The following is a 27,582-nucleotide window of genomic DNA, read 5'->3' on the forward strand; positions in this document are numbered from 1 at the left end:
GTGTTGGGGGCTGGACAGGGTTTAGTTGGATCTGTTATTTTTAGGTTGCCTGGGGTTAAAAGGGGATCAAAGCACTTTTTCTTGCAGTTTAGCCACTGCCCAACATCTTTGTGGCACGCTGGTTGGCCTCATCAATCCTGGTCTTGTTGGAATCAGCCTGAAAGAGAGAAGCACTCGCTGTATGTATGAACTAATTGGAAAAGTGGACAGTTTGAATCTTTAAAGGTTTCACGTATGGCGATTCTCTATTGGCACATGCATCAGATTTCCTCCATTAGTGTGTCAAACCCAGGCATAAGCTGCTCAGCACAGCTGCATCTGCTGTGCCTAATGCTATGTGCATGTGAACCACACTAAATTTCAGCATAATTCTACCTTCTTTTCCACTTTTATTACCTTTCATTAACGTACTTTACCTACATGTCTGCACATTTTTGACCTTATAGTGCAGTGCCGTTCTCTACAAATAGTGCGACCTCAAACTCCTATTAAAATTCACAGTTCCTTATAGCAATGCTGTTTGTACAGTACCTTCTCCATGATCCTATCGATCTGGCGATTCTGGGTGTCGATCTCCTGGCCCATGTCCAGGGCCATGTGACGCAAATTTCCAATGATGCTGCCCACCTGCTCCAGGTTCTCATCCATCTCATTCTCCCGAGCGTCATTTGTTACCCTGGAGAAAACAGGAGGAGGAAGTGAGGCCAATTATTGGCCAAACATTATTTTAATAAAATGAATTCCTTAACAAATCCATTAAATTCAACAAAATACTATATAATACTACAATACCAAAAAAATACTATAATACCAAAAAGTAGTCATAGTAATAATCAATTCCAGGATAATGTTAAATCATATTACATCATTATAAATGTAAACATAAATTTAAACGTTCGAAATACACGCAAACAAGAGGCAGAGAGGAGCACATGCAAACCAGCACCTACACACACACATCACATACGCTTACCTGCGAATGAAGCCCCCGCTGATGGCCATCTGTTCACGCTCGTCCACAACTCGAGCCCCCGGCTGGCTGTTTACCACTCCATCCTGGTTCCCACCCCAGGCCTGGCCCCCACCCTTAATCCTACCAGACAAACATTTTAGTCAGGGCAAGTGTAACAGTTATACTGAATGCTTGTGTGTGTAGGTAAAGTTTTGGTTTGTGTATCTATGTGTATGTGCACATATACACTGTATATACAGTATGTATGTGTACGTGCGCAAAGGAGTGTGAATGTGTTTTTGCATGTCTGTGTAAGTCCACATTTTCTGGTGGTTTACTATGAAAGCATGTTTAAAATGTATTGCATAATATACTTTCAAGCCAATTAGTTCGCTAAAAGCAACATCATAGCCACATATGATAAAGTTGCATACATGCATTTGCAGCCTGTTAGTGAATAATTGATCTAACATGCAGATCAATTGAATCTGAGGACGGTAAGCTCACATGCGGCTTGTGTTAGAAGGTATTTAAGAATCAGAAAAAAACTTCTCCCACAAGCACATCCAGAGAAGCACAAACACAGAACACAGTGACCAGACTCCAGACAGAGGACACAAACACTCACGTACATAGAAACATGCAGAGTGAGACGACATGCAAGGCAGAAAAATGGTACACATTTGACAGGGGAAGGGAAAACATGTAGAGGAACAGGATCAGATACATGCTGTATCTATTGAAAGAAAGCCAAACAGTTAGATCCATTATGAAAAATCAATCCAAAACAAACAAACAAAAAAAAGTGAATGGTGATCATTCTGCATGCATGACTATATTTTGCATAATGTGAACTGTGATCAGCCCTTCATTTCATCTGGATGGATAGATCAGTAGGATTATACACTGTCAAATAGTCAAATAAGCAAATGTATTTCTTTGTGTCTGTTTAATTATGTTTGGAGTACTTCACAGTTACAGAAGGTCACCACTGATGACAACACAGTGAGTAGTTTATGCTATTTTATCAATGACTGTATGTCACAGTGTTGTCTTGAGGTGGTAAATTACACCCTCCAGACAGTTTAACAACAAAGAATAGTGTTTCTTATGTTATTTGACTCAGGGCTGCCATGTAAAGAGTCTAGAACAGATGATGCCCATGACAAAACCACAGGATTACATAACAGGTGCTTTATGACAGGGAGGACCAAAGAGCTATAGAACAGACAAGATCTGGACTCAAAATAATCCCATATGGACGCGAACCCAGAATGGACCAAATTGAGTAAACCCTTCACATAAGACAACAAAAGGTTCAGTCCCAAAGTTAGGTGGCTGCTGTGGTGCAAATGAAGCACATTAGATACACAAGTTACCATCAAGATCCTGTTTATCCCTGACATAGAAAAAAGAGTTGTCTGTTGGTAAAGTGTCAATGGCTGTACTGTTTTTAATGTCCAGAACTGCCATAAAACTTTCATAATACAAAGTGAAAGTCAAACTGTTTTGGTACAGTTTAAATTTTTCCTCAATGAACAAAAACATATTTTAAACCCATACATACATTTATAAATAGTGTCTTGCATCGTCTGCATTTGGTAATAATAATAAGGCATCAGTCAGTTCCTGCAAACCCCCCAAACAAAAAGCAATATAGCAATTTATTTCTTCACTTGTCAACCACTTGTGTTTTCTATAGCTCTGAGATAGGCGACTGCATTCAGTACATGTACTGGTCCCAGAGTATAGTGTGCACAGACATGACTCAGTGGCCATGTTTTGGCTGTGGAGGAACACATCACACAGGAGTTTGGCAAAACTGGCATTAGAGATCCAATTTCATTGAAAATATTTCAAAGCACAGGGTAATTTTGTAGGGTAATACCATTTTAATGTTAAAACTGTCAGAGTGAGTCAGGGAAGGATGTTTGCCTAACTCATGCATGATATTTCAATATGTAGGACAGCCCTGAGGGAGGAGAGGGAAGGGCCAGCTGAGGCTCCGTTAGTTGCAACCTGTTATCTCAGGTTCATGTGCCACATTTGAAGGAATAACAAAATCCACCTACCAGCTCAACTAAATTTCACTTAACTAAAGAAATAGTAATAAAATGAGTAATAATGTAATAGCCTGAAATGAATTGTCATGTAAGATAAATCATAATGAATGCCTTTGATCTCATAAAGTCAAAAACTGATCAAGACTAAAATGAGATCAAATTGTTTGAATAAACTGCAAAAGTAAGAATATTAGCAATGTTTTGAATGGACACAAAATGGAAAGTTGAATACAGAAGGCAACTAGTTGATTTGTTCTTTGGTTGAACTTTGTACAGTACACAGCATGATGCATCATGCTGCAGGGTGTTAGGATGGTGCTCGAGTGGGTTTCAAGGGGAGGATGGTCTGCTGTGGCCCAGATCTCTGCTGATGCTGCTACCTGCTGGAAAAGAATCTCTCATCCAATGTGGAATGAAGGGCTTTTGATGAACAGCCACGAAGGCTGGAGAGCAATAACAGTGGCATTGGACCCGTTGTTGCACATGTGTGTGTTGTTTATGCATGCACGCAATCTTACACTCGCCCAGTCTCAACTTAAGCAAACACATCCACGCCGCATGCAGTGCTGGTGCCTGTTCAGAGAGGGTGTTCTTGTGGCTATAGACCTGACCGCTCACACCACAGTTCACCATGCTCTATACACCAGAAGCGGGCAGATGGATAGAGAGGCAGGTAGGCAGGCACTGAAACACATGCAGTCAGGCGACACAGGCAGCACCTACTTGTTACAGGGACATGAACATAGACCACAGAACTGTCCTAGATTGTTCAAATTCTTTTCTGCATCCTTCATGTCCTTATTGATTTGGTCCATCCCCTCCTCGATGCGCTCCAGTTGCTCTGATTACCAACACATTGTCATTTTTCCCAGCAAAAGAACGAAAGCACATGAGAAGAGAAGAAAGGAGGAAGAAGTTGCGGTTGGGAAGAAGTGGGGTGGGTAGAGAGGGGAAACAAAGGAGAAAAGACAAAAAAAGACATTGACTGTGACAAGAGAGACATCAGACATCACCACCACCACCACCATCACCACCACCATCACTATCACCAGCACTGGACAGGCAAGAGCACGAGGCTCCTGGCCGGTACCTACTTTTTAATACAAGGGCATATCAGACCACAGCATTGTCCTAAATCTTTTAAATCTTTCTCGGCCTCCTTCAGGTCTGCGTTCACCTTGTTCATGCCCTCTTCCACACGATCAAGTTGTTCTGGTGAGGACAAAGGCATGAGAGCAGTGAAATAAAATGGACTGTTTGTTTGTTTTTTTTTTGGCGTGTGAGGGTTGGCGCGCTACACTAAAGTGCAAGTGGCAAAACGTATTGGCTAGCTGCAGAAGGCAAAGCAGGCGAGAAGCATCTTACCTTGCTATTTCTGCTTATGCAGTCAATAAAAAAGACACGATTTTATTTTATTTTATTTTACCTTGGATCTTATACTGTTCCAACAGGCCTTGTTTCCTTCTTCCATCAAGAGGAACACGCTGCTTTTCTGAGTAAGTATTTAACCTGAGAGGCTGTAGCAGTACCTGGATTATGTGACAGAGCAGACATTTGAGTCTGCCTTGATGGTGCGGATTTTAGAGGGACAACACACACAAGTTGAAGTGGATCAGAAGCCAACTCCAAGAGAAGTGGAAGGGAGAAGAAAGATTTAGAAGAGGCAGAAGACGGACACGTGTCAAATGCTATAAAATGCGTCAGACGGAGCACTTAAAGCAAACGAATAATCAATGACGAAATCATGTAATGAATGTGATAAAAAGCATCATTTGGGCACATGAAGTCGTGCATGCTTCTTTAATCGGCTGGTCAATAGGACACAGAGCTACTAAAAAGGCTCTGATTCAAGGTCAGATCTTCTCTCTGGTTAATGGTTATTGGACAGGATCACAGTATTTTCCATCAGTGGAGACATTTCGTCTTCCAGTAGGAACTTGATTAGTCACATTGTATTTCAGAAGACACTGATGATCATTAAACACAAGCTTTTCTATAGAAAAAAAAGCTACTGATGTCTAAACCGTAGGGAAAAACCCTTTACAACATTTTTATATATTTCTACTTATTTTACATTGTTGTTTCAGTATTAGTTTTATTCTTTCATTGCGTCTCCACATGTTAAACTATAATGTTGTTTTTAAAGCACAGTGCTTTATATACTACATTCAGATGCACTGAACAGCTAATAACCATAAATCCTTTCCTTCCAACTCAAATAGTTGTGTTTTATGTCTCTTTCTCAATAACTTTCACTTTCTCCACATAACCAACATCACAAAACAATAAAGCTTTCCAATGGAGCACAGAACAACTAAGTGGCCTTCAGCAGTCATCTCGTGTAAAGTGAGGGATTGAGTAGAGGAAGGTACGTGAGACCTGTAATCCCCCATCTGAAGATTATTGTGTGGCCTCCAGTCGGCTTTCTCTGATTCAGTCAGTCACAGGTTTAACCAACGACAGTATTTTGACTTGACACAGTAAGAAAAGTACAGATGTAATGACACCGATGACAGTTTAGTTAGATTTCAATTCTTGTTTTATCTAAAAATTCCTTCTTGTACCTGTACATACTGTACTTTTGTATGGATTAGACAAATGAGACATTACAAGGTAATGTGAGAGCTTTAGAAGCACTGAGGTTAGCTACATTTCCTCATTTCCAGTCTTCACGCAGAGATAAATTAAGTATTAACTGCTGTACATTCAGTGTACAATCATGACACTAGCATCTTCTCACCTAACTCCTGGAAAAAGAACAATTATGCATATTTTCTAAATGTCAAACTCTTTTAAGCTGTAGCAATTACAAACAGGAGAGTTTCATTTACAATATGTGACCTACGACTGGTGAAAGTTCAAATGAATACCTGAAACCCTGAATCTGGTAGAACAGTACAGTTAGGTAACAAACATGAACCTACATTAAGACCTCAAGACAACAATCAGGAATAACAAATCATTCTTCATTTTAAAACACTAAAACTATTAAAAACTAAAAAGGTGCAGGTCGCGTGTGCTCACTGAAGTACAAACCGTCAGAAATCAGGTCAGCATGCTTAAAACAAGCAGAAACGGACTTGATTGCTGCAGTGAGACCTCCAGTTTAGGTAACACAACACTGCAAGAAATGGCGAATCCTCTCCAATACATGACCCATGTGTGTGCATACATGTAGGACAGAGGAATTAGTTACACTCCAGTTTACAGCTCGACGAGACTGTATTAATTACCACAGGCACAGAAAACGATTCCTTATGCGTTCTCTCTCTTTGGCAACATAAGGATGAATCCTTGATTTAAATAACATTATTACAATATTTCAGAGCCAGAACAGTAGATGCTTGTGCAGTTCAGTAGTCACTGTAGGCAGGAAGGCCGTACAAGGAAATTAAAGAATTCTGTAAGCAAAGTGATCCCCGGGTGAAGGAAGAGAAAAAGAAGAAAAGTGGAGGTCAGACGAGAAAAGCAGAGGCGGGCAGGAAAAAAGAGAAGACGTAGGAAACGGAGGACAACACGAAAGGAGAAGAGGAAGACAGAAATCGAGAGAGACAGATGGGGGATCAGGTATAGAGGACATTAGCTGAGAGGCAGAGGTAATTTAAATCTGTGAATTGATTGCTGTCCTGTGCTAACAGCAGTGAGCTGTGCACTGTGGCAGCCCTTACTCTGGGGAGGGTGGGGAGGGCGAGTGGGGGGGATGGGAGGAGAACGAGAGAGAGAGAGAGAGGGGCGAAACAGGCTATCTGTTCCTTCTGACAGGCCAATTAGGCTGCTCCTTCACGCATCGAACTCAACGCAAGCCTTCAGTAAAACACATGCACACAACCTCCACATGGACGATGGCCAAGTCTCCTCTACACACAAAACAGCAGCCACTTCACTGTGGGCATAAATGGTGAAATGATAGTGTTTCACTTCAAGTCTTCAAACATCCAGAGCGAGCGCTATAACCAAGACTCAAAACTTAGCTTGTCTCCTGCTGAGTTTATCTGTTCATACAGCGTCACGCAGTCACAGTTCACACTGCTCAGCAGCGTGTTTTTTCTATATTAGCTGTAATTTGCTAACACAGATGTAATTCTGCCGAGGAGGCTGGTCCCTAATCAAATCCTTTCATTCCTTAATTTAAAGAAATCCTTTTAATAGTAAAGATGTGAGTCATGTCTAAATCAGTTGCTAGGAGACATCTGTAGCCCTGTCCAATCAAAATCAATCAAGTGTTAACAGGGAGGTAAACACGCTGCAGCAACACTTTCTTCGAGCTATATTAAATTTAACATTTTGTAAATGTAGTTATGACTGTAAACATAGGAAGTGGTTCACACAGTTTACAAAGATTAGGAGATACACAATTATGCTAACCTAGGCTACCGATTTGAGATAAGGTTGTTGGAACAGCCTAATGTTATGCTACTGTAACGTATATGACGATATGATATATTTATTAGATTTTCTTTGAACAGGAAAAATGATTCACTGACACCTCAACTGAAAGTAAAGGCCGTTAACCAGGGCCACATTCACAGGTTTATTTATTTATTTATTTTCTTATTTAAATGACGTCACGTGACATCATTTCTCAGATGTTAAAAAGCTCCTGCTCTTCTCACAGCCTGAGCGTTGGTTTGTCTCTTTGTTAGTGGACAAACCTTTAGACATGCTGTCTTGAGGTTGTCTATGATAAACACATCTGTTAAAATACAGTTTCAACACTGATGTATTTGTTTATGTCCTTTACCTATTACTTAATAGAGTAATAATTAAGTACATTTACTTAATAAAAGTACTTTAGGTATACTGTTGCAGCATGCATTTATGTGAAAAAGGAGGCAAAGCAGAAGGCTGGCTCAGCGTTAACATCCAGTATAGTCATGTAAACCACAGCCGCTCCAGCAGTGGCTAAAGACTTGACAAAAGCTCACAAAGAAATAAACTAATCTTCTGCTTTTGTAATTATGAAACCATAAAGGTCAAGATAAATTTGACAGGGGTCTCTACAGTGTTATACCGGATGCACTGCTGCTGGGTCACCACTTAAAATAAAAGCGAGAGAGAATAGGCAGAGAAGAAGCAGCTGTGAGAGAAATAGTGTTTAGTGATCTCTCCCTGCCAACTTACCTCCCTGCTCATCCAACATGACCAGAGTCCTGATGCCGGCATCTTTACTCTAACAGACAGAGGGAGAGAGGAAAAGAAAGGAGAGGGGAAGAAGAAAAGAAAAATGTGACAGATCAGTAAAGGTCAACAGAGCAGAAGAGAGTGAAGCTCTCAGGAAATCAGAGGTGGGTCAAATTACAGTTTGAAGTCACACTTTTAGCAGAATGAAAGGAATCCTTTGATATTGTTACTAATGTGAGAGCTTTAGAAGGATAGCTGGCGTTAACTACATTTAGACATGTTTCCTCATTACCAGTCTTCACGCAGAGCTAAAATAACTGCCTGCTGCACATTCAGTGTGCAATGACGACATTAATGTCTTCTCACCTAACTCCTGGAAAAAGTCACTTATGAATATTTAAAAAATGACAAACTCTTTTAAACTGTATCCAACAGGAGGATTTCACTTACAAAATTTGACACAAGACTGGTGAACGTTGATATGAATAAGACTCTGAATGTGGTAGTACAGTTAGGTAGTAAACATGCACCGCTTTTTATAAAACGATTGAACCTACATTAAGACAACAATCAGGAATAACAGAATGAAAAGAAAAATCCTCAGAGCAAATATAAAACGCCACTAATATATTCATGCCTGAACCTGCAAAGATTCTTGGGATAAACTCGTCCACCAAATGGCATGTGCTATATTTGTTCTGTTCACTGGGCTGATACCAGATATTTGTTGACGAAGCTCCAGTAATGTAGCATTCTGATTTTGGCTTTCAGAGTTGGCACACACACACACACACACACACACACACACACACACACACACATACGCACAGAACACAAAACATCCGTGTGGACACATGCACTGTTATTTTTCATCACATAATAACACACTTCAGTGAGCACACAATAACTACATTAACCACTGTGCATACAACAAAACAACAGCTTTGTGCGCTCCATGAGCCAGAGGCTTGCTCTGACAGATATTAAAGTCCAAAGGCCGTTCAGTCTACGCATCAGCTAGTTTGTATTAAAGTGTGTTCTGATCTCTCTGAAGCAGTGATAGATAGATACCAGTGCTGGAGGCCAGCTGGATGGGCCACTAATATTGTGGCCATGGTTCTGTATCAGTGGGAATTTACAGTGCACCGTGCGCTTTCTTGAAGAAAAAGAAATAAGTATGCATGTTTGTACGCAAAATAGTTTACATTTAAAGAGAGGAAACTGCTTGTTTATCCACAGGGAATGATGGGAAATCACTGACCTGAGTTCAGAGTCATTGTCTTTGAAACTACAGGACAGGATATCTGACCTCGCCAACTGGCCGACTCACTGTGGTGACATCACTTGTTTCTGCATGGCTAGTTGAACACAGACGCACATGTACGCACAACCGGATCTTTTTCACTCTTGGCTGTGATACAGTGAGTCACGCAGAGTCTCCAATAACTAAAATACTTATTATCACCTTTTTTCCCATTAATTTAAATCTGCCATATCACTTTTTTGTCTTAGGTAAAAGATAAAAGACAGTCAGTCAGTTTGCTCTGAATGAATAACTTTAGGAAAAGCTAAAGGCAGGTAACAAGTTAATTACATGCAATATATGAGTCAAATACAATTAAATAACTGAGTAAAAAAAGACAAAAACAAAGAAAGAGCAGAAGAGATCTGCTGTCCTTGAGACAGCTATTGATTTTCCACTGAAGTATCCACTGAAGTCTATTCTTATTCAGTCATCGTGGAGATGAAGGCACCAGTATGACCCACATTTGTACCTGCTGCTATGTTACAAGTCATCGGTCAGGTGACATCTTATGGCATAAACACAAATCAGCTGGAGCCATTCATATTGGAATCACATTCATCTTGATTGATTTAAGGTTTCCATGTAAACACAGCTCCAGTAGATTTTATTGATCTAAAATGACTAAAGAAGTTTTCTTGCTGATAGTTAGAGAACAATATCAGTGTTCTGTATGTTCAGTAAATATTTGGCTACAGCCTGTAGCTGAGCCTACAGTAAACAGCTGTAGCATTAAGACTGTACACAGAGGAAGAGATTGAGCCTGGCTTAGTGTGATAAAATGCATCTAGCAGCAGGGGTGATTGTAGGATCAGATGTTTAGGTATGGTACCGTATTTGCTTCAGGAGAGATTCTTATTAAATTTGTTTTCATGTTTTCATTATGTTTTTGCTTGTGTAACTGTACTGCGTGACAGCGTCTGTAATAGACACATTTGTAAAATGTGATCTGCAGGACGCACGAGAACAGGTGGAATAAGACATATGTCCGAGCAACAGACACAAAATAAAATGAATCAAATAATATTTTAAAAATCTTACATGGATGAATAAATAAATAAATTGTAATGATGAGTTTTTTACAGTGTGCATCTTGTGTAATAAATTCTCATTTTAATATCAGCTCCACAGACACTTTGGATTTGGTGTGTTGTAATTCACTCCTCTCTGTCTCTCTGATTATTTTTCACTCTCTTTTTTTCTCACTCGCTTTTTTCACATTTCATTCTCCTACTAAGCCATTTCTCATTTCTGTTCTTTGCAGATCTGGTATGAAGATAACAGTTTTCATAAAAACATCAATATCTAACGGTCTTATATTAAAAACCCTTTCAGAAAAATGTATCAGACGTTTTTCGAATGTGTCCAACAGAATTCATTATAGCACGTCTCATCTCTCCATTGACACATTAGATTCTGTATAGTGGCGTTTCTACTGATGTACATGAGAGAAGATCATTAGTCGTAAGATTATACAGATATTATTTTTTATATGTGAATCAACAACCTCAGATGATTTGTAGATATTTCTTGCTACATTACCATCTTTTGGTTCCTGGTTAAAGGTTAAAGAAAACTCATGCTTCCAGGAATTAGTCCTCCAGTTTTATGTCTTTTTAGCTTTTATTAGATAGCCTGGCAAAGCGGAGGAGAAGCACACGTGTTAAGCTACCTGTTGACTGACAGCTTAGACTTTGCTGGCGGCTTTGGTTAGTCACGTCTTTTATGCTATCATACTCTGTGTTTTTAAAATGATCTAAGTGGGACTGCCATAACTTTTATAGGTTAGGAAGGTGAGCCCTCTTATTACCGGGTGTAAAGTATGTTTTATCTAAAACTGTAGAAGTTAGCTCTCCATTAATAAATAAATAAGCAATAGTAGTAATAACCAGGGCAATCCTTCAGCTTCACACTTCACAAAGAAGCTCAGAGTTTCAGTGACTGGCCAGGTCTGAAGGAGCTGCAATCACTGCATCGATCCCTGAACCTGTGTGGTCTGACTGCTCTCCACTTATTCAATTAGTGTAAGCTTCACTATAAACCCTTTTAACTCCGAGTATTAGCATGTGCTCGCAGTTTCCTATGTGAAGGAAAGGGGCGCCGTATAGTCTTCACAAAATTGCCAAATGTGCCTAGTGTTAAAAGGGCAGATGTTGTGTAGCCAGGTTGCATGTGAGGTCACTGCTTGGCAACATACAGAGAGATAAAGAAACCTGGGATTGTGGAAACGAACCACAGGATATGTGGAGAGCAGATACTAGCACTTGAAATGAACGAGCGGCATTCTCTTGGCATTATTTTAAAGGTCAAATCTTCAGCTACTGTCAGTGAAATTGCTTGTCTGTTGAGCAGGTGTGCGTTTAGGTCAGCCTCAGGTCTCACTCTGTCGCTCATGGCTTTGTCTCATTAAGACATGCTGGCGGGTCCAGGGTTACTGCGAGGCCGTGTCTCTGAAGCCACTGGGAGTGACAGGAACTTGAGGCTCACATGGCAATTACACATCTTACTTACAGCCAGCCTAATGTAAACTTTTCCTGGCAAACAGATACAGTGTCCTGCCTTAAATACCACCAGAAGGTAAAAACAAGCTACAGTTCAGCAGCTCTGGAAGACAACATAGAAGTAATAACGTGGCCGATAAAGATACAATATCGTTGCTGAACTAAAACTAAAACCTCACAGACCTACAGACACAGGAGTCCTTGATGACCACATACAGACACCTGGTCGTGCACCACTATCATTAGGCTTCTACAGATTGTCAAGGTTCACACTCTTCAAATACCAAGCACTTCAATGCAATGAATAGCTGAACATCTGGCTGCAATTTACAATGACAATATGAGCAACGCAGCTTGACGCAAACCATAGCACCCTGCATCACCATAATTAGTATCCATAGAGGAAAATGACAAGTAGATATTTCACAGGTTACGATGGAAACATCCTGTGGGAGATGTGAAAACAGCCTCGAGGTGCAGAGCTAGAGTGAAGCTCTGAGGAAAAACTGAGACCATGTAAACCTCATCTGCCTTCTGTCATTATGGGCAATGTAAGACCTCTCCCCAATAAATAGACAGGTTACCAGAGAGCAGCTGAAGGATCTCAGTCCCGACTCACTTGTAGCTGGATGGTTTCCAGCTGGTGATGGCGGGCAGACAGAAGGCGCCCTGAGCAGCACCTTCAGCAACAGGCTGCTCCACCCACAGTGAGTGTGGAGGACTGATGCCACAGGTTTTTTGTTTCTCTTGGCATTACACTTGTTGTTCTCCACTGCTCCCAGCTAATTCAAGGGACCTGGATAATGGCAGACTGATTTGCCTGGTTGGAAAGCGTAAGGCACCTGTCAGCTGGGTACTGATGTCTCTTACAGAGTTACACATTTAGCTGTCTGCTGTCTCTTACCTCCCCGTATACAGTACATCTTCAATGTGGTCGTTCTCAGTTGGGTTTACAATAAAGCTCATGTTTCTTTTGATTCTCCAACTCTACAGTCATATACTGCCAAGGGAGAGCTACGCAATCTGAAAAAAACATCTTTACTATGAGAGAGATGATGAGTGAAAACATGGAGACAAATCAGTGTCTGCGTGATCGTGTGAGCTTATTCCCTCGCCGTTGTATCTATTAATGTGATGTGTGTCATTGTGCTGTTACACTCACCTCCTCAACCAGAGCCAGCATACGCCGAGTGCTCTCCAGAGACTACAAGAAGATAGAGAGAGAGAGAGAGAGAGAGAGAAGTGATTAGCTGAGAGTCCACAAGAGAGCAAATACAAATGTATGGTGCGGCAGCTGTGAAAAATCTAACAAACATACAGTATCTCAGTTACTTAGGGAGAAATACTGAAGATTTAACGATGCATACATTGATTTTAGCACAAACTGTCTGATTTCTACTTTCTACTCTCTAAGGGTTCACATCCATTTCTTAAACCAAATGCTATTTCATCCGCTCATCTCCATCAATCCACTCCTCCATCCATCCCTGCATTCCTTCTTTTTCCCTTCCCTCCCTCCCATCACATCCGTGGAGCCTCTTGGCCTTGCATTATCTCCTCATGAATGTTTAATAAGGCCATTTGAGCATCTCTATTATTCCGCTGCACAGAATTATCTGCTCTTCCTGAGCTCCTCTCAGCTCATTAAAAAGGGCAAAGTTCCCCCTTTATCCAAAAAAAGCACAGTCTTGATAAAAGAGACTTGCTAAAACAAGCGGGGGTCACATTAGAGCAGCTGTGTCTGGTAGCCTCGAGGCCTCCGAGATAAATCTGTGTCTTTATGAGAACAGGTTATTTTAAAATGCCAAATTATAATTGTCATGTCGTGGAACAAAAAAATCAGTTTGCATGAGTTGCATCGGTTTGTAATTGCATACTACACGTATGACATTAGATGTGCAAATGTTCATGAACTCTAGTTGGGTTACAACGTACTTTCTGGTTTAGCAAATAATAGTCTTCAACATGTAGACATAGACTCTAACTTATGATATACTTTCTACAATTTAATCTTCAATATATATTTTGGTTTAATTTAATCGGCATAATCAAGCCCGGAGGGAAATGCTGTATATCACAGTGTATAAATATAGTGTCATATATTATCTTTCTTTTCATTGTGTCTTCTACTGTACCTCATCGGCTATCTGGTCTGCACGTGTCTGCAGGTCGGACAGCTCATTGCGCATGTCTGCTTCATCTGCCATGATGACCGAAGATCGCTGACTTCAAACTAGACTGAGAGAAGGAGACAGAGAGAGGGAGAGAGAGGCGGGTCAGTGAGTAAACCAACAATGCCAAAAAATAAAGCTTTATGGAAGACGTGAACAAAATGATAAACATTAGAGACACATTATGCCCACTCTTCATTGTAATGTCCTGACGTGCATCTAAATCTGCCAACTTTGCCCCCCGCAACTCCAAAGATACATCACATTAACTCAAATCAGTATATTTATAGATTATTCACGTGACGATTGCCTTCACAGAGGGGGGGGGGGGGCAACATACAGTTTAAAAAGGTAAAAGGGGCGCACGATTCTCTCATTAAAGACATTAATACTGTGAAAAGTGAGAAAACAACAGCTAAAGAGATTTTTTCTTCTTTTCACCTGTGCAGAGCTGACCAATCAGGCGCAGTGTGTAATGTGTGTGAAAAGAGCTCTTTTGAGAAGCAGTGCTGAAGCAGCATGCTGGCAGCTGAACAGTAGCAGCCTGGTCGTGTCTCTGAAACACGAATATATTTAGAGTTTGTTGGTAATTTGCTTGTCAGCTGCTGCTACATTCATTTGACTAGGAGAGCAAGTAGTCTCGTCTGAGTGTCCTCGTTTGGGGATGCGGAAACACAGGAAAATGTTAAATGGGTTTCCTCACAAATTTCCAGATGACAAGCTTTGATTAAACAAACACAGTCAGTGTACAGTACATACAGTAGCACAGAAGAAATCAAGATGAACGAGGAAGAAGCTTCATCACTGTAAAGACACAGTGTAAAAAAAAAAAGTCAGGACAGAGACAGGGGTCTATTTTTATTCCTGTGACGCGCTGACAGACAGTATTTCATACAGCCACACACAGTAGAGCAGGAGGTATGGCCCATGAAAAATGTATGTGGCTGCTACTCTGCAGGCTGACGGAGCTTTGTGCAGCTCCTTCTGCTACTTGGGATGAAGGTGACGAGGACTGAGGAAACAAAGAAAACCAGCTTAGCCTCTCTGTTTCCTTCATTTCCTCATTCCCTCACTTGTTTCTCTGGACAATTAAGCCTTTGATAAGGCAAATAATCAAATCTGCTCTAATCACATCTCATTTGCTCATCTTTGTTTCTATTAACAATAATCATACTGAAGAGTTTTTGTGCCAGTGTGGCTTATCGTTGATACACATTTAACCACGCAGTATCTTTCAGCTCTGGGATCAGTAATGCTTTGTGTAATTGAATATTCTGCAGTATGCAGTGTAGCTATGTGGCCAGAGAGTGGACGTATGGGCTCATACACAGTAAATGCTTACTTCCAGCTTCTATGGTATATTTTGGGTTTAGTAGTTAAGTATAGGAGCCATCCATCATCATTTAGACACTACAAACCCCCAACCTTGTCAGAAACATTACAAAAACAGTTGATGATGAGTTTCTGGGATGTAAAAAGTTTGTTTTTTCTGCCCCAGCATTAAGCGTCACCACATGTCTGAGGTGAAGAGACACAAGGTCAGTGAGATTCACAGCTGTAAGTTTGATCATTTATCTCCCTATCCTGCTCCGCCTTCTTCCTGTCTGTGTCTATCTCCATCCCAGTGGAGTCGTGAAGAGGGTTAATAATTAAACATGTGCTGGGAAAAGAGATGGAGGGGGGAAAAACACAGTCATGTCAAAGAGCTTGTTTTTGTCCTCAACACTTGGTACCTAGTTGCACTTTAACATATTTGTGTTGACGTTTTACATTTGTAATCCAGAGCTGCTTCTAATCAGAGCCACAGGTCAGCTTCATTACATGTGAAGTACAGAGCAAACAGGGTTTCAGACTATAAAAGAGAAAACTTGAGAAGGAAAAATGCTGATACACTGACTTTAAAAACCGTAAACATCTTCCGAGATACACCAACAGAACAGTACAACTGATTGATGGTGTCAGTTCACACACAGGTTAAACTAATTTGATGAAATGTGTTGATCCATTATCTCTCAGCTCGATTTTCAGCTCTGAAATAGGTCTGACCTTTTTACCACTGGCTACAAACCAATACTCATCATATCCATGGCTGTGCGCACTTCATGCCCACTTGTTGACAGAGTTGCTGTGGTGGTGTTGTCTGTAGCAACAGTATTGATATTCTAGTGATGCGTGGCTCGTAAAACACGGTCGTCTTTCACTAAAGTACAGTAAAGCACACAACTGAATATAAGTAAATCCAGCGAGGGTCAGACCTGCCACTCACATTCTCCATATCTTCTTCTGCTGTTAAGGCAACAGCTTCTGTGCTATTGATCAGTCATTGATTGTTGATCTCTTCACTGAGGTGCTGCTTGTTGTGAAGTCACACACACAGCACAGCTTCCTCTTCTCCTTTCTTTATATATTGACTGGGATCACTCTTTATGTCATTGTGTTTTTACTCATTTTCACTCATAATCTCTTTCTCAATCAATACGTCGTTAACACATTTGAATTAATTTTACATTAGTCATATATTTAGTTAAGTACACACACTGGATCTATTCTGGATGCATTAACTTCTTGTTTGTGTGCTACTTACAATAATTGTGTTTTTCTACTGCCTGTCCCTGATTGGAGAATAATCGCCACCTTTGACCTTAAAACATCTAATCTCACCCGTCAGTACTGTGTATAATCACTTCAGCTCTCTGCTCCTGCTTCAGACACTTCATCTCTATCACTACTTCCCTGTTCCAGTCAAACATTTAAGATAACCTCTTGCAAAACATAGCTTTGACCCACTGGTCATCAATTTAACATTTGTTTAGCTGCAGTTTAGCTCTTGACTGACCAACACAAATTACATTCATGTGGCGTTACAAGCTTCCTCCCACACTCAGACAAGAGTTTAGTGTTTTAGCAGATATTATTTATCAAAATACTCAGTATCCATACTAAAGAGATTTTTATTTTTCAGTGAGTTACTGATTCAACAAATAATGGGTGTGAAGGTGAATAAGAGTAAGACACAGAGCAGTGTTTTAACTTTACACATATCAAACACATATCACTTTCACGAAGTATGTTTCATATTGGCGTCTTCACTCTGAATCTGTTCACTGATGTCTTGATCTAATTCTGCAATTTTCTCAATTAGCACCATTAACTTGTGAACAAATGAAAGACACCAATGAACAGAGTCTGCTCATTTATTTTTCAAGTTGTAATTCTCAACAAAACTAATCCAGTACAAAGGATTGTATCAAGGTTCTTATGTACCTACTAACAGACAACAGCACAAACTGTTGGCCTGAGGATGAACAGCATCACAACTAATTGAATCCACTGTTTGACATCACTCTACAACTCCGAGCATCCATCTCTGTTCTCTCTCAGGCTCTTCTGTCCATCCATCCCATTCTGGGAGCCCCCTCCTCTTTGTGTCTATGAACATGTTTCATAGACACACACACACACACACACACACACACACCACTGGACCTGACATAGGACAAGGTCTGGCCGTCCCCATCCCCCACGTGTGGCCATCCTGACTGTCACTTGTCTTGACCAACGGCTGCTGTAAGGCCTGAACTGTCAGGCTCAGCCCGTGGAGAGATTAAAGTCAGCGGGGAAAGAGGATTTACTCTCCCTCACACACTCTCTCCACTTTGTTTCACTTCATCTACTTGCTGTGTCCTCACTGTCCATGCATGTATAGAGTAAATGTCCAGGAACCAATTTATTTTATGTACAATTTACATTTACCTATAAATAAATGCATCTGTAGCTCACTGACACGACACAGGAATGATGCAACTTGCTGCCGAATACTTTACTACTGGTGTCATGGAAACTGTTCTATGTCAAATAATCTAGCTCACAGAAGTCATTCTCACTGAAAACCTTTAACCCACCCACAGAAACTCTTGTAATGTCAACAGATAATAACATTACAATAACTGGGATGCCTCAAGGTGCAGAGTAAAAACACCACAGCAGAGGCTTAAGTGGAGACATTTAAAGAGCATCAATGAATAATTGATCAAAATACTCACGGCATTAATCCTAAATGCTGTTGATGGGAAATGTGGAAGCAGGATGACAGGGAGGTAGAAAGCCAGGACGTGAACTCAGTGAACAGACGCAGGTAAACACAGAAGCATTTTCACGTTACTGTGACAAAACAATCATGTAAATGTTTGCTGTTTTATTTCTTTGTAAGGCCTTCTGAACGGCGAAAAGACAAGATGCTAATATGTGGACTCCTGCATTGTTTGGTTGGTTATAAAGCCAGAATTCTTTCCATGGATGTTTCTGTCTGCCTCCTACTTTGTCTGTCACATCCATTATCACATCTTTTTTCCTTCCTACAGTCAAAAGGCATCTAGTACAGGCACACACGTCAGCTACCGTCTCCTGTCATGATGGAGATTATTTGAATCAAGTCTGATGGTTTGACACTGCACATATGAAGACAGCGTAGTAGAGCAGAAAAACACACAGCCCAGTTTAGGCGCAGAGCTTTAGTGGATTAGCACTGTCATATGCTGACATGACTTACACACAGTTATACAGCTTCACTGGTGGGAAGAAGCTAATGACGAGCTATTTCAGGCAACAAGAAAAAAAAGAAATCCTGTCAAAGCATACTAATGAAAAAATCCACTCTTAAACCACACATGAAAAGGCAGTGGGTCTGTTATGATCAAGACACTGGAAAGTAGGTGGAGGGTGTCAGAGATGATGGGGCCTGAGAAGACGGCCTAAATTCAGCCTGACTGAACCATATGGTTGCATGAGTGTGATTCTTCAGACATTTGTCATTTGAATGAAAATGCATTAAACATTTCTTTAATTTAAACATAATAACATTCAAACGCTCCACTTTGCAGAAATGTCTGGGTAGAAACTAAAAGGTATAATAAGAATCACGCCTGGACCAAAGAAAATCAACCTAAAGAGCAGCAGCACTAACAAATGATTCTCATGCAGTGTAGAATTTGTGGCCATAGACACCACTCTCTGCCTTCCTCACCCATGCAGTCAAACAGCTACTGCATGGGTGACACACTTAACATTACCAAAACGTACAGTGGCAATAAAGATCTGAATTATTTTGTAACATCATATTTGTTAATGCTCTTGACTTAGATGAAGATCAGATCACAGTTTATGACAAAATTAACGTAGAAAATCACAAAATTCCAAAAGGTTCACATACATTTTCTTGCCGCTGCACGTAAAATAATGCAACTGGCTGAAAGACAATTGCATATAAATCTGCACAATACAAATTCAGGAGAGATGCAGATGCAAAAATACAAAAGAACATTTATTTAGCATCCTCCACTGACAGGCTGTGAGGATGAACTGCCTCCACTCTAAACCAAAAAGACTCCTATCAATCAAGCATCGTGCTCACTTGAGATAGACAATAGGAAATAGGACATCAGGACACTCTGGATGCACAAATCTCACAGTCAGGGAAACCAGGTCAGCTTGTCAGTTGTATGTTTCTCACGGGTTTACAGAGCCACTAATCTAAATCCCGGACATTTAGGATAGCTGATTCACTTTTGCCTCTTTCTTTCGTGCATTTGGAAATGAGATGTCAGGCACAGTGTGGCTGAATATTAGGACTGCTGTTTGTGCAATGCTCATTTTCTTTGTACAATTGTGTAGAACTGAAAGGCACAAAAATGAATCCTGAGTAGGGTTCCTGGAGGGGTGACCAATCAGCCCTGCAGGAAGAACATGCATGATGGAGCAGTAATGGAAAACAAAGAGTGACAGAGAGAACTGTTCGCTCTCGTTCTTGCATATCTCTTACTTCAGTAGTGTCAACAAAGAGGGGTGATAGTAAAGATTTTGAATGTGGAAACATCTTTGATTAACCTTCAGCATCCTTCCTCTCTCCTCTCTTTGCACCAGACTTGACCTCCTGTCTTCTAACAATGCTGTTTTTCTCTTTAGGTCCTCCTGAAGATAAGTATGTAAGCCAGGCTTCAGCTAATAACTTAGAAGGATGGTTTTATATTAATCAAGCTTTGATTCTCTGGTGTGATATGTATCGCAGTGTGTGTGAGCATGTGTGTGTGTTGCATTCTCTTAAGGTTACTACTACTTCTCTATACTGAGGAGCTCAAAACATCACACAGTTAAATCTGGGTCATTGTGTGTGTGTGTGTGTGTGTGTGTGTGTGTGTGTGTGTGTGTGTGTGTGTGTGTGTGTGTGTCTGTGTGTCTGTGTCTGTGGTGTGTGTGCACAAGATGATCCAACATCTCAGCACATCAAAGCAGAGCCATGTTTCATTATTCACTGGACAGAGCCAGGTCAGCATTATTAATATTAACAGCAGTGTGTCTTTGTGTGGACAGTACATCTGACATCATTACAGTATCCAGTATGTGTGCATACGTGCGTGCGTGTGTGTGTGTGTGTGTGTGTGTGTGTTTGAAGGTCTGTATGAGAACATGAGCACAGAGCACTTACTGTGTGCATGTTCACAGGAGCACTTGCGCTCCTCTCTATGGGTTTTACATCCTCTCCACAGTCTGTCCCAGATTACATTATTTGTTTTCATTAAACTTTATAATTTCATGGCTAATAGCACGACTGGGACCATGGGGTGTCTGCCTTGCTGATCATATACGAAATTTGCCCTAAAACCCATTTGAAATTATTTAAAAGATACATACTGCTATATTACTATTATATTACCACAGCAGTTTGAAGCTGCAATGAATCTGATTTGCTTTTAAATTACACTCAGCAATCAATTTATCTAAGTGAAAAGTCGGGACAGCACTTTTTGGGACTGGGGTCCTTTATGGTTTCATTTGGTCAGTGAATCAGTCCTCACTTCTGGTGTTGATCAATTTATAACCCGACATTTGTGCCAGAGTCCGAGCTCCCAGTGCAGCTGGGAAACAAAGACGCACCATCAGCGCTGCATCAACATCTGTCTGACATTGGGATAATATCAGATATTTGTTATGTTGCAGTTAGTATACTTTAACAAACATACAGTGGAAGAATCCTGCAGATCCTATTCTGGTTCTCTATAAAACACTGCTCTCAGTATGAAGAGACACATAAATGCATGTAAACACACACACACTTACATTCACTGATGCCTTGTCAGATGATTTGAACTTGCCTGGTCAGGAAAAAGCAGACTGATATATAGAATCAAAGTTGTCATACAGACTCACAAGACTAAAGTACCTACTGCCACATCACATACAGCATCATCCACTCTGCATCACAGACAACTTTCATATTACATTAGATGCATCAACACCACAGTGAAGCTTTGTATTTGTGTGTGTGTGTGTGTGTGTGTGTGTGTGTGTGTGTGTGTGTGTGTGTGTGTGTGTGTGTGTGTGTGTGTGTGTGTGTGTGTGTGTGTTTGTGTGTGTGTGTGTGTGTCTTTCTTCATTCATTATACATTAGGTCTTCACAGGTATGACGTGGGTCAAATGAGGTTAGAGCACTGTCTCTGACCTTTACACTAGCCCTGCTAATTATTTAGTTTGTTAACGTATGTGTAAATTAATTAATAATAAATCAATTAAATACTATTTTTTTATTAGTGTACTGACAAAAATGTCACTAATGTCACTCACATGTTCAATTCACTAAGAATATATATTGTTGTTCAGTGCATTTCTGTCACAATCACACAAATACCATCAGTGCATACAAGCTGTACCGTCACTCTGACCTATAAACAATAAACACATACGCCAAGACATGACCAGAGCAGAGAGCATGATGGGAGCCTGAGGGATAAACTGCTTGTTTTCAGACAGTTCACACACCACTTCACGACTGACTGATAATATGCCGTGCCAACGGCCACACATACACACACACGCACACATAGACTTAAGAGTACACTAACATGCTTTACTAGTCTAATCACACTTACACGCACGTAAACAACAGTAAAATTAAAGGACAAGACACATAACAGTAAACAAATAACTCCTTGAACAGAACTCAATTGAAACCTGGCGAGTGGACAAAGCCTGTGTTTGATCTGAATAGTGCCTCAGTTACAGTTTTCTCAGACTAGTTATTACATTTTTATCTAATATAACTGTATGATACTAGAATAATATAACACAGAAGAACATTTGAGTACTGATATATTTGTGCATAGATTCTATCGTTTCATAACACACAGCTCTCTCGTACCTTTTTACAGGCACCAGCGGGACATTTATCTATGCAAAACCTGCTTTCAACTTAATTTATTAATATAAAAACAAAGAAACAAGAAAATCTATGGTGTAAAAACACATCATGAATTATTTTTGAATTTTCTCAAGAACAGATTCAAGACCGACCTTTTGAAGATTTATGAGGCCCAATAATATGATGTATAATAATAATAATAATAATAATAATAATAATAATAATAATAATAATAATATGAAGTTTTCTATATTTCAACTCTATATCCTGAAGAATTCTACCTGAGTCTGAGATGATTATTTCATTCACATCATCTACTATTATACAAAACTCAAAGCTGAAAGCTCGAATTAGATCTTTATAGAAATTGTTTATAAAAGTACTAAAAAAATACAGGATGACTGTCAAACGTTCAGAGAGCAGCATCATAATTAAGCTGCATGATTTCTATGCAGGTTGACCACAGTGGTTGAATGTGAATGGAACAAGGTACAAAAGTGCACACAGAGCTGATTTTCTGCCCACGGCAACGCCTGCCGTGACAATATGGCCTCGCCGAATTAAAACATTCCCTATGGAGAGACAGGAGGGACACACAGGGAGAAATCTGCTGTGGAAAATCACTGAGGAAATCTGGAGGATAAAAGCATGCGCCTCTGATTTGTGCTTCTTTCCAATTAAATGCCACCACAATGGACATCTTAGATGTCATTATTATTTGTATTTGTACAGAACTTGGTAACATCTTTTCTCTATTGTTCATAATCAGTGACCCTATAGAATAATTTCTGGCTAAAGCCTATTACGCCACAGGAGAACCGCATGCAGCTGCCACTCAGTGCTGAGCAAAAAGGTAGAAGGTCACAACCTGGCAGCAAGTGTAAAAATGTACCATTTAAGATGTCCGGTCTGATTTTGACACCTTCTCTGCGACAGAGGATTACAAGACCCAAAACAAATGGAGGGGGCAGGTTCCCAGCATTCAGCCATATTTGTCCCAACTGAGCAGGGATGATGGAGCAGATTGCACATCTGACATTTACTCATTATATAATCCAAAGGAGGACAGACAGACAGAAAGCTATGGTAGGCGGGTTGAGAGAGGCAGATTAACCAGCAAAATGTACGGACAGGAAGAGGCATGTGCAGAGGTGGAGGGGTCAGTCAGAAAGGAAGAAAATACGTGTCAAACTCCCATTAAAACAGCTCCTGGTGCAGTTTTGTCCTGGATCCAAAGGATAATTACAGTAAAGCCGTTCTAAACTGCCACCTACAGACGTTCACATTTTCTGATGTGTCAACATGAACTGTTTGTAATAAATTAGGCAGACGGTAATGTGCAGGCAGACAGATCTGCAGGCAGGCGAACATGGTAGTGTGGGATGTACATGAGATTCAAAGCAATCATCTGTTGGCCTGCAGGGATAATCACTGCAAAGCCTCACTGTCCCATTCACTGAGGATAAAAACCACTGGATTAATCCGTAGGCCTACAGAATACACAAACACACACACACAAACACACACACACACACACACACACACATAGACGTCTCACAACACTTACATAACAAATGGACCACTCTCCCTCTTGCATTCTTTTCCTCTCTTTCACTTAGGCATTCACAGCCTCTCTCTCTCTCTCTCTCTCTCTCTCTCTCTCTCTACCACCTACTCCTTTCCTCTATTTTTCCTCCTCTCACTTCAAGCACATATTCAAATGGACACCTGTCAACGCGCTGCTCAGCCCCATGTTGTTCATTTATGCACACTCACGTTTACATGGTGGTGAAATATAGTGCTCATATAGAACAGTGCATGAGGAAAGGATATAGGTGAACAAGAATACTTGTGCACAATCTGAATACAATACCACATTCAATAGGACAAACTATTTGAATTTCTCTGGTATATTTTAATGTAACATCATTTCTTAGTGTTAATATTTGTTTGTAACAAGTCTCTCTCCCAAACTACTATGTTCACTCAGGCTCGCTGGTTTTTGAGCTGACGCAGTACAAACGGTGTTAAAAGTGCCCCGTAGAGAACACAAACTACCAAAATGAAGTGTGTGATCCAACAGGCGTGCTAAATTCACATCCTGCTTCATCAAACTTTTGCAAAACCCTATATGAAATGTTTTAAACCTGTACATTGTTTGCATACATGTCTTCTGTGTCACTTCAATGATGGAATAAAAAACAAAGCAACCCTATTTAAAAATTCTCCATAGCACAATTGAGGTCAACAAATCCACAACGTGCCTGTTAAACACAGTCTATGAGGCCAAAGTCAAGACCTGGATCCCAAACTCTGTGTTTCAAACTCCAGGAGTCTTTTTTGTGTGTACTGTGTACTGCCAAATGTAACTTCCTCTTGTGCTTATGCAATCTGAATGGCTACTGCTTTTTAATTAAAGCTGTTTAATCTTCAAGCCCGGGAAAGACGGAATGAAATCACAAGTCAGTGGTGTTAAACTTGAAAGTCTGTTTTTGTCAAGTCCAGTGTAAAGTCGCATGACTGCAGCCCAAACCTCTGTAAGCAGCACAAATGACTGTGTGGGTGACACAAAACATCCTGCAGGGCTCTTATGAACATCTGCATCTCACTAGAAAGACAAAGACAAATGATTTATAACAGGTCTGTGTTGACAAAATGACGTGCCGTCCAAACATTAACAAGTCTAAGAGTGCGTGTACAAAACAAATCGCTGTAAACTTTAAAAACCCTGCTGGGTAAAAAAGAGTCAACAGTTGGCAAGAACTGAAGAAATGCTAACTCTGTGCTCACTTTATTGCTAAAATGTAATGAGTGAGAAATATGCACTGAAAAAGAAGACTGAATGTCACAGTGCTCTGATATTTCTACCATCTGGCATTTTGTGTGTGTGTGTGTGGTGTGTGATGCAGATTACACTGAAATTCAACCAGGAGAGTGAAACAAAAAGAACAAGATGAAAATGGACAAAAAGTGTGTTAGTCTGGGTGTTTCCAACAGATGTAAAAGCACAGGCTGCTGGTAATTTCTCACTTCTTGTGGGCAGGGTGATGGAACGGTGAATGATAGATGCTGAGAGGGGCGGACGGAGGAGGAAGGGGGAATCACGACTGTGGAACCAGCAGGAACCCTTTTCTCAACAGGAAGCTAATTATTTGTGCACCCCGGGTTCAGGTTCATCGACTAGTTCCGCTCCAAACAATCAAAACGTCTGTTTTAACATCAGCCTGCAAACTAAAATCACCACCTAACTAACAAACACAGTCACGTTTGGTTGATTATAGACTAACTTTCCAGGCGTCTGGATCTTAGATGTAAAGAACAACACAGAACTGTTTAGTTATCCGTACTACAAACTGACGAATTATTAAGCTAATGGAAAATACACAAAAATCAAGGGAACATATTTCAGTTTGCTCAGACAATCCTTCGTGATCGTTTCCTGCCCCGACGGAAATCTCTGTTTACTCCTGGTCACAAACAACACCAGGCTGCCAAACAAAGACAACACACATGAACACATGTTGATCTGCTTAAGACGCGGCCTGAGCTCTTTGTCCTTGCTGACATCACAACAGGTAAAGAGGGAGGACGGGAAGCCGGGAGGGCCAAAGGCTTGTGTAGCCCTCTTTATCCTAGAAAGGAGCTGAAATCATTTCCAGAATAATACAGCTGTTACCAAAATAATACATTTCTCCTCTCTCCACCAGTTAAGGGGCCTCAGCTACACACAGCAGTTTCATTACAATCATTTCTAACCATCCCAGACACCCAGTACCAAACAGTGGCAGATTATCTGTTAATTAATGCTAATTCATGTTCATAAGTTCATATGTGTTTCCACTAATTGTTCCAATTTTATATACTGACATCAAAAATGCATGTAATAAAACACAACAAATGAGCTCAATATACTATAAACAATATAATGAGGGTAAAAAATAAGTGGTACAAAAATCTAACAAGTAAGTTTCATTAAATGAATTTGAATGAATTAGTTAGCTTGATCAACTCCTGTAGGTTGGAGGCTGTGTGTTTGCTAAGCTGTGTGCACTTGTTCTGCTGCTGTGTGGCCACACGGACTGACCTGTCACACAAACTCACTACCTAAAGAGAAAAGAGGCCTTTCCTGCTTTATTTCCTTCACTTTATTACACTGTGTTTCCCAGAAAACAAACGGATCCACAGATGAGTCCCCGTGTCTTTGCAGCCCGGAGCTGTCCGCGGTGCTGAACAGCAGCAGCTTTTTAAAACTGGGGTTCATCTTTGTTCAGGAAAGAAGACTGAAGAGCACTCACAAGCCGGTTACCATTTCTATTTGATCCTCTACTAAGGATGGAAACTCTCTAAAAAAAAAAAAAAACCTCCCCAGCTGCAACAGCCTAACTTTAAAAACCACGTTTGATTAATAATTCAAACTTGAAGTGATGTTACTCGTCTGTTTTAACAGTGGGGTCCGTCTGAGAGCTGAAACTGACAAAAGATAAACGGATAAAAAGAGTCAAACCTACCAGGTAAAGTTTCTTGAGCGCTCTCTCTCTCTCGTGTTTACGTCGCTGCGTGTGGATGGACGCTGAAATGTCCGCGCTATGGCTCCGATCAGCGGGACTGTCCCCGGTGGAAACACAGCGCCCTCCTACAAGACACGCGTCAAGCCGGACGGGTTTACAGGCTGCACACTTCCTGTTCGTGGTTTACAAAATACAACCCATTTGTCGCGTAGAAATGCACCTGCTAGTCCTCTGTAAGCTTTAAGTCATGTCAGGCTCTGCAATAGACAAACTACTGTTACAACAGCGCCTCCACAGCATGAAACCATGAAAATCAAAACAGAAGAAGTGTGGCATAGGGGAAAAACCTCTACTGATTTTTACAATTCAGTACATTTTAGAGAATATATAGAAATTTGCCCGTCTGTGAACGAATAATAGATCAATACATCATCACAGGAATGCTTGTGACTTATTAACTGTGGATAATAATGTAGTTAATGATGTAATGTAGTATTAACTGTAATATTAATGATAAAGGTAGGTCTGTTTTAATACTGTACATTATAATGACTAAAAACAACATTGTAGTTTAACTTGTGGCTGCTTTTACTTTGATAGTTAAGCAAACTCACTTCCTGTTTTATTGCCGTTCATTTGAACGCGCTCACAAAATGGCCGCGCCCTCTGACGTCAGGGAGCGGATGAAGGTAAGGCAGCTGTGAACTGCTCAGAGCCAGCGGTCGCCATTCCGGCTCTTTCGGCTTTATCACCTACAACACTCTGAAAAATG

The 27,582-nt window shown here is 40.5% G+C and overlaps 1 protein-coding gene across 3 annotated transcripts; it reads right to left on the reverse strand.

The window, feature by feature from the left end:
- Positions 1-53: 53 nt before the first annotated feature.
- Positions 54-26,934, reverse strand: LOC113174860 (synaptosomal-associated protein 25-B). Of its 3 annotated transcripts, none has more exons than XM_026379034.1 (8): positions 26,811-26,934; positions 14,076-14,178; positions 13,103-13,144; positions 8,137-8,185; positions 3,739-3,856; positions 974-1,093; positions 532-676; positions 54-157 (listed from the first exon to the last, which is right to left on the reverse strand). In XM_026379034.1, the coding sequence occupies exons 2-8, from the start codon at positions 14,145-14,147 to the stop codon at positions 89-91; spliced, it is 615 nt and encodes a 204-aa protein (XP_026234819.1). In that variant the 5' UTR covers positions 14,148-14,178; positions 26,811-26,934; the 3' UTR covers positions 54-88. The 3 variants fall into 3 exon arrangements, with proteins under 3 accessions (XP_026234819.1, XP_026234821.1, XP_026234820.1); XM_026379036.1 differs by lacking the exon at positions 3,739-3,856 and adding an exon at positions 4,110-4,227; XM_026379035.1 differs by having other exon boundaries at positions 14,076-14,173; positions 26,811-26,897.
- Positions 26,935-27,582: the final 648 nt, after the last annotated feature.

This window comes from Anabas testudineus, chromosome 3 (assembly GCF_900324465.2).
Source record: "Anabas testudineus chromosome 3, fAnaTes1.2, whole genome shotgun sequence".
Taxonomy (NCBI): Eukaryota; Metazoa; Chordata; class Actinopteri; order Anabantiformes; family Anabantidae; genus Anabas; species Anabas testudineus.

Bases quoted from the DNA above. Each gene is read 5' to 3' on its own strand.
- LOC113174860 (XM_026379034.1), bottom strand. From the start codon at position 14,147: ATGGCAGATGAAGCAGACATGCGCAATGAGCTGTCCGACCTGCAGACA. The intron at 677-973 runs GTAAGCGTATGT...TGTTTTCTCCAG, and splicing joins AGCGGGGGCTTCATTCGCAG to GGTAACAAATGACGCTCGGG. The intron at 158-531 runs GTACTGTACAAA...TCTCTCTTTCAG, and splicing joins TCGATAGGATCATGGAGAAG to GCTGATTCCAACAAGACCAG.